Source organism: Trichechus manatus, unplaced genomic scaffold, assembly GCF_000243295.1.
Source record: "Trichechus manatus latirostris isolate Lorelei unplaced genomic scaffold, TriManLat1.0 scaffold00309, whole genome shotgun sequence".
Lineage (NCBI taxonomy): Eukaryota > Metazoa > Chordata > Mammalia > Sirenia > Trichechidae > Trichechus > Trichechus manatus.
Window position 1 is genome coordinate 709,669 of NW_004444245.1, and position 7,443 is coordinate 717,111.

The 7,443-nt window shown below is 63.4% G+C and overlaps 1 protein-coding gene across 1 annotated transcript in view; it reads right to left on the bottom strand.

Moving 5' to 3' along the window:
• Nucleotides 1-503: 503 nt before the first annotated feature.
• Nucleotides 504-7,443, bottom strand: part of IRAK1 (interleukin 1 receptor associated kinase 1) — an 11,763-nt gene continuing 4,823 nt past the window's right edge. Inside the window, exons 4-16 of the mRNA XM_023725428.1 lie at nucleotides 7,172-7,339; nucleotides 6,938-7,075; nucleotides 6,772-6,872; nucleotides 6,388-6,576; nucleotides 6,179-6,243; nucleotides 5,945-6,059; nucleotides 5,124-5,242; nucleotides 4,532-4,739; nucleotides 4,129-4,194; nucleotides 2,877-3,113; nucleotides 1,849-2,284; nucleotides 1,311-1,454; nucleotides 504-934 (exon numbers count right to left, since the gene is read on the bottom strand). Coding sequence (XP_023581196.1) covers nucleotides 888-934; nucleotides 1,311-1,454; nucleotides 1,849-2,284; nucleotides 2,877-3,113; nucleotides 4,129-4,194; nucleotides 4,532-4,739; nucleotides 5,124-5,242; nucleotides 5,945-6,059; nucleotides 6,179-6,243; nucleotides 6,388-6,576; nucleotides 6,772-6,872; nucleotides 6,938-7,075; nucleotides 7,172-7,339 — 2,033 coding nt within the window. The 3' untranslated portion in view covers nucleotides 504-887. The remainder of the gene's footprint in view (nucleotides 935-1,310; nucleotides 1,455-1,848; nucleotides 2,285-2,876; nucleotides 3,114-4,128; nucleotides 4,195-4,531; nucleotides 4,740-5,123; nucleotides 5,243-5,944; nucleotides 6,060-6,178; nucleotides 6,244-6,387; nucleotides 6,577-6,771; nucleotides 6,873-6,937; nucleotides 7,076-7,171; nucleotides 7,340-7,443) is intronic.

Genomic DNA, 7,443 nt, shown 5'->3' on the forward strand with positions numbered 1-7,443 from the left:
TGGAAAGCTCAACACTTCCAGTGCAACAAATTCCACAAGTATAGCCACAGATCCAAAATGCAAGATTTTATTACTCAATGACAGCTTCCGATGCCCAGCTTCGTGGGGGCGTGTAGTGTGACTCATGATTGTGGACACGCAATCATCCTAAGCCTGTGCTACAGCCCGGGGCTTCTTTCTAAGACACCCAAGAGAACACTCAGTTACACAAAATCTGACCTGCTTCTAAACATGTGAAAATGCTTCCCCTCCCTCTCTGCCTTGCTTTCAATGTCCCAGCTTCTTGGGGCTCCTCACTGTTTAGGCAACATGGGGGCTTGGGCCTGGTGCATCTCCGCCACCATCAGAGCCTGGGTGGGAGGCTAAGCCCGCAGCCTCCAGAGGCTAACCTGGGTGCCAGTGAAGCCAGGCTTCGGCGGGGGGGGGGGGGGGGGGGGGCGCGACACTGTGGACTCGTGGGAGACTCAGAACTTCTACTTCCTGTGAGTAGACTGAGCCACAAGACAGCCACACTGCAACTTTCCACATTCCCCGGGCCCCACCCACTCGATTCTGCAACACAGATGGCCAGGGGCTCCTTTGGGAGCCTGGGCTGCAGACGCCCTACCTTGCTCTCAGGGGAGCCAGCTCCCCTCATCCCACTGCACGGCACCCCACTTCTCTCCGGGCCACGCGGCCAGTGGCCTCAGACCCGCACCCCCCACGTCCCTCTGATGGCACCCAATCGATGGCTTGGCCGGCCGAGTCCTGCCTGTGAGCCCCCTCCCTGCAGGGAAGGTGCCCCCACGCCCCGCGGCCCACGAGCTGCCAAGTGTTCGCACACCATGAGAACTTCCAACCATGAGAACTTTGACTTCCAGGTTTGGGGCGTCTGCCCGGGTGCACGCTCAGCTCTGAAACTCGTCACTCTCTTCAGGCCCCTGCCTGTCCAAGCCTACGGAAGGAGAGGAGCGGACTCTCAGCAAGCAGGTGCGGGCTCTGCCGCTGCCCATCTCCTGGAATCGAGGCTATTTCTAAGGAATGGGAGATGCTTGCTGGGCTTCCTTGTTTCTGGAACCATCAGGGAGGCTGGCAAGCTCAGGCAGAGGGAAAGTGTCATTGTTAGGGGCAGCCAAGGCTCCCAGGAGAAGGTAGAGAATACCCTGCTGAGGACGACAACTTCCCAAGGGAGAAGGGGTGGGAGGGTAGGGCAGGGGCGGCTGGGTTTTCAGCCCTTGCTGGGGGAGTGGCCTGCCTGGGTTGTCATGCCCTGTGGCAGCTGGCAGGAGTACAAGTCTCCAGGGTGTCCGCTCCCCCAGCCTCTGGGGTACCTGGGAGTGAGCTTGAGGACAGCAGCTGCAGGCTGTCCAACACTCCGTCTTCGTACAGGGCCAGTTTCTGCACCATTTTCTGTCGGGCCGGGTTGATGACAATCTGCGGCGGCTCGGATGATGCGGTGCTACCCAACGGTGACCCTGGGGCACAGAGTGTCCTCTTAGCTGCCAGAGCTGCGCCAACGCACCTTTCCCTAGGAGCTCCGTGCTGACCTTCGAGGTCCAGGCCTAGCTCCCTGCGCCCTGTGCATGAGCTGGAATTCCTCTGCGCCCTCTTGCCCACATTGGCTGCCCCCGGCCCTGGATCCCGCTGCTCTCAGGGGCAGGGAGGGGAGAAGGGCTAGAACAGAGGGCTCGGCCTCTCCCCTGGTGAAACCAGACAGTCCCTGGGTCCTTGGACCATCATGTGGGCCTCTCTCTAAGGCTGGCAGGCTCCCGCCCCTGGGACAGCAGACTTGCCCTCGCTAGGGACAGATGGGGCTGAACAGCAGGCCCCAGTTCCTCCTCCCGGAAGGAGGCCCCTGCCCCCAGATACCTTCCAAGGCTGTGGGCCAGGACCCGGGGCCACTCCCCCAGTTCGACTCTTTGGTGGCGCCCCCTGCCTGAGTGCAGCTGGCCAGTCTGAGGGGTGCTGGGGCCCAAGTGGCAGCTCCTTGCCCAGGGCTGCCTGGCAGGGCCGGGCCTGGTGAGGGGCTTGGAGTCAAGTGCCAGGAATACAGGGCACCAGAGAGGCCCGACACGCTCTCGTCACTCTCCACGGGCTGGTTGGGGCCTTTCCAGAGCTGGTCTGCAGCCTGCGCCAGGCCTCTGGACGGCACGGCCAGGGGCGGCCGGGGGGCACTTCTGCTCGGGGCAGCGCCGGCGGTGGACACGTAGGAGTTCTCCTGTGGGGAGGGTGGGCCACGGCCGGTGGCCTCGGGCTCCGGGGGCAGCCCTGCCGCCGCCTGCAGCTCCTCGAGCCTCTTGTACACCTGCGGGGGTAGAAAAGGCCCCCTTTAAGAGGCCCCAATGCTGGGCAGAGCAGGTCTGCCCGCAGTCCAGCCCTAGGGAGCAGAGCCACTGGGTCCTGTCACAGCCTTACAGAGCATGACCCTGGTGTGGCACCCTGTCACAAATTGCAACTGGGAAAGCTCTGTCCCTTGCTCCTCTGTCCCTGTCACCAGAAGCCCTTAGTCACGGCTACCAGCACCAAGGACTGAGAAAGAATTCTCTGCTATCTTCTAGAAAGTGAACCTCATTGTCCTACTGCCCTCAAATGGAGGTTCTCTACTCTAAGCCGTCACCAGATGGGATAGAGGAGGTCAGGGAGGGGGCAGAAAAATGCAGATGCAGTGGCACCATGCAGCCAGCAGGGGGCGCAGCAAAGGTCATTTGTTTTGATCTCCGGGCTAGCCCCAAAGCCCAGGGCCAAAACAGGAGAGGCCTGGGTCCCGCAGTGCAGAGAAGCCAGGTGGAGCTTGCGTGCGGAAGGGCAAGCGAAGAATGGTGTTTTGGAAACTCCGAAAGTGGCCCGGCAGGCAGGGTGGTCAGCTCTCTGTGGGGCAGGGCCTCCCCCAGGGCTACCTGGGTCATGGGGGGCCTCCTCTTGGCCCTGCGGTGCAGGCAGCAGCAGGCCAGCTGGCCCAGGGGCAGACCCAGCTTGGGTGGGCAGGGCCCGGGCCTGGGGTCCAGGTGTTTCCTGTAGATCTGAGCAGCGATCGGGGCAGCCCAGCCGTCTGAGGCCAGACCTGCCTGAGCTGTCGTGTGGCCACCTTTCAGGGCCACCCCGGCCTCCTCCGCCTCCTCTTCAACCAGGTCCTTCTGTGGACAACACACAGGGAGCAAGCCCGGTTCTGAGCCCTGGGGATCCAGCGATACACCAAACGCCGAGCCCTCTTCACAGAGCCCACTGGCAGACACGCTGGGGTGGAGAGGCCCATGGGGGCACTGAGCAGGGCTGCTGGGTCGGCCAGGCCTCCCTCAACAAGCAAGAAGGGGACAGGGATAGGCTGCTGCTGGTGGGGCCTGGGGTGCCCGAGGCAGAAGAGCAGCGGGGAGGCCTTCATCGGGGCTTTGGCTGCAGCATGGAGGACAGATGGGAAGGGCTCAGGAGACCAATGAGAGAGGACCACTGGGGACCTGTGAGTGATGGTGACAGTGGAGAAGCAGCTGGTCAGGGTCGGCTCAAAAGATGGGCCACCAGGACACGCTAGTGGGCAGTTGGACGGGGTGAAGGTGAAGGCAAGGAGTCTGTGGATGGCGGAGGGGGAACGGGTAGGATGGCAGAGGCAGCCAGAGTCCCCACAGAGACACCAGTAAAGGATAGGGCCACGCGTGTTTGTTCCCTGAGCCAGGAGCAAACACGCCAGGAGAGTGCGGGGCAAACACTGACGGAGTGTTCTGGGCATCTCACGTGTCCTAAGTCTGTTTTGCAGAGAGGGAAACTGAGACTCAATGCTCCCTCCCAGGCCCCTCTCAAGTTGGGACTCGAACCCAGGTCTCCGGTCTCCTAGCCATGGGCCGGCATCCAGGAACGCAGGAGGGAGGCTGGGCACCCAGCAGGGGGCAGTCAGGACTGCAGGGCAGGTCTGGGTTACCCCAGCCCCTCCCTCCTCCCTTGGACCCGGCGCCAGCCCAGGTGGGCCTGTAAAGGCCCAGGAAATGCATATAAAGAGACAGGGTTCTCAGCAAGACAAAGGGAGCGCTCCGGGCCCTGTCTCCTTCCAAAAAGGGGCCAGCAGCGGCCAAGGTAGGCTTCGGGGTGGGGGGGGCCCTGCATTCCCGATTGTTCCACGATCGTTCCACCCCACCAAGGCTGCCTCGGGAGCCGGCTCACCAGATACTTGGTCCCAGTGCCCTGTGTTCTCACAGCCCTCTGGCCCACCAGGGTCTCCAGCACCACCTGGGAAGAGGGCAGATGGAAAGAGGAGTAGTGTCTGAGGTTGACGGGAGTGGCATGGACTGGGACCGATAGGGGAATAGCCCGCGGATAAGCAGATGAGCACCAGCTCCCAGAAGGGACGGAGCCGGGGGGGGGGGTGGTGGTGGTGGTGGGACCAAATGTGAAGACAAAGAATGCAAAGTGGCAAACATGAAATGAGGTACAGGGCTTGGAAGGGGCTTCATCAGCGTCTCACCAGGCCAACCTCTGGCCCCCACGTGGAATTTTCCAGACCTTGTCACCTGTGCTCATTTGGGGCCTTTTCCTCCCCCAGGGAGGGGGCCGGTGAGCAACTCACCACCCCAAAGCTGAACGTGTCGGTCTCCACGGCCAGCTTCCCTGTCTTGATGTACTCCTCGGGAAGGTAGGCCAGGGTGCCCCGCACCGTCCGGGTCCGGGCTACAGCACTGCTCTGGCCAGGGTTGGCACCGGTGAAGCGGCTAAAACGGGCGAGGCCGAAGTCCCCCAGCTTGGGCATCAGCCTCTCATCCAGAAGGACATTGGAGCTTGGGGAGGCAAGAGAGCAAAGTCAGCCCGGCCCCAGCCCTGATGTCCCTCCGCACCTGCCCGGCCCCGGATGCGACGGAATTCAGGGTCGCTGACCTGAAGCTTTGCCCCAGGAAAACAGTCTGCCCGGTAACAGAAGGCACAGTGGGCACACCCACTAGGGCCTTGGTGTGGAGGGCAGGGCAGCCAGCAGTTTTTTGGCCTTCGTGTCCACGTGGGTCTGATGCTGGGGTACTCAGCGGCCCTGGAGCCCCCCAGCTCGGATGTCCCAGGGCTCGAGCACTCGGGGCGGGCCCCTCATGGGGGCACTTGGGGCAGGGCTCCTCTGCGACCAGACTCACAGCTCTCACGGGCCCCAGGGTCCCAGCTGTGCCCCTCCTCACCTCTTGACGTCCCCGTGGATGAGGCTGGGGCTGTCCTGGTGTAAAAATTGAATTGCCCGGGCTGTGCCCACAAGGATGTCCATTCGCTGAGGCCAGGAGAGGGGGGCACAGGCCTGCGTCTGGAGGGCAGAGGGACACAGGGGGCTGGGGAGACAACTGCGAGCACCCCAGTTCCGCGACTCTGACCCTCCCCCACCTGTCTGGGCCTCAATTTCCCCTTCTGGAAAAATAGGATCAAAATTGCCATTACGTCCTTCACAAGAAAGCTGAAACTAAGCTGCTCCGATGCTTTGGAAAGCACTTCAGGGATGTGGAGTGCCTGTTTCCGGGATTCATTACAGACTTCAACACTCCTGAGTTCCTTCTTCTCAAGGCAGCTATTTGTCCTGGCTGAGCAGGAAGTCAGCACACGGCTTTGTGCCCTCCCCCAGCACAGGGTGCCCGTCCTGAGCGCACAGGTGACAAGGCAAGGAGGTCCACAAGACACTCACTGCCCTTTTCTCAACGGCCGTGCTGACGAGACCCTTTCGTCAGTCTGCTCACAAGGGGGAGAAGCATGAGTTAGGGTGCTCTCATGCAAGAACCCCCCTTCCGAGAGGCAGAGGGCCCAGCTTCGGGGCATGCAGGTCAGCCAGGGTGAGGTCCCCAGGAAGAGCCCCATGGAAGACGGCCACCCACCTCGGGAGGAGCCCTGAGCTAGGGGCTGCAGGGGGAGCCGGGAGCCCAAGCCCTGCCCACCGACGGGACTCCGTCACAAATGCTGAGTCCAAGGCCCTATACCCAGTTTCCCCCAGGACCTGTGGCAGGTCAGGTGGGGCTACCTGGAAGTGGAGGCGATCTTCCAGAGAGCCGCTGGGCAGGAAGCCGTAGACTAGGCAGTAGAAGCCACTCTGAGCACAGTAGCCGGCAAAGTCCACGATATTTGGGTGACGAAACCTGCTCGGCAAAGCGGGGGCTGAGCCTGGTCCCAAGTCCCCATCACACTTTCCCCTGGCCATGGAGGGGCCCAGTGAGCCAGGCACAGCCCTGGAGACGTTTTGGTCTGGGTGGCTTACCGGGACAGCTGCTCCACCTCGGTTAGGAAGCTCTGCTTCACAGCGCTCCACTCCAGATCGGCGTCCTGCAGCAGCAGCGGGAAGGGAGGGGAAGCAGCAGCGTGAGGCTCCCCTAGCCCAGGCTGCCCAGCCACTCCCACTGCCACCCTTTCCTGACTTTCTGCAACCTGGGACCTTGAGGTGGAGCTTTCCCTGGGGGACATACCCACCTCCTTCAGCCTCTTCACCGCATACACCGTATTCCTCATCACCGCCCGGTACACACAGCCAAAGCCACCCTCACCGATCTTGAGCTCCTCGGAGAAGTTGCGGGTGCCCTGGGCAATTTCTGGGAGGGGCCAGCAGAACGGGGCGGGGTGGGCCCCCTGCAGGAAGGCCAGTGGGCTCTCTGGGCTCGGCTGTGGGAAGAGAGCCGGGCAGGTGGGCCGGTGTGTCTGAGTCTCCTCTCCTCCATCCTGGGCAGCCAGCTCCCCAAACCCACCCCAGCTGCCTCCCAGCTGGCTGCTCCCTCCACTGCCTGGGGCCCTGCGATGTATCAAAGGCTGTTTCTTCCTCCTTGCCTGGAACCTTCCCTGGGAGCAAGGAGTACCTACCTCAGAGGAAGGGGCTGGAGTTGGCAGTGCCGGCTGGGGGGAGGCAGAATGTGCAGTGGGGCCGAGCTCGGGCCGGGGATGGGTCTGGGAACCTGGAAAAGTGAGAGGCCACGGTCAAGGTGCCTTCTCCCCAAACCCATCGCGTCCAACAGCCCCCGGCTCTTACCTGGGGAGAGGAGGGTGGAGGCTGAGGACTGCGACTTCCTGGGGTTCCTGGCCTCTGGCTCGGAGGGGGCGGAGATGCTGCTGGGCCCCAGGGCCCGGGCGGTGGCGCTGGGGGGCGGGAGGGGGGCGGGAGGGTGCCCTGGGCGCCGCGGAGGAAAGGAAGGGAGAGAGTGAGTGGTGACCGCCCCGGTCCCCTCCCCACCGCCCGCCGGCCGGCCGGCCGGCCGGCACTCACAGGCCGTGATGATGTCCCGCGCGCGGAGCAGCTGCAGGTGCGTGAGGATGCGCACGAGGTCCGCCACGCGGGCGTTGCGATTGATCCAGGGCCACAGGACGCTGGCCGTGCGCTGCCCCGAGCGCTCGCAGAGCCGCAGCTCGGTCTGGTCGCGTACGATCAGGGCCGCTGCGGGGCGGAGGGCGTCAGGCGGACGGAGCGACCCGGGGACCCCCCCGCCCCCCGCCCCCCGCCTCGGCCCCCGGGGACCTGAGCTCGAAGCAATTGTCACC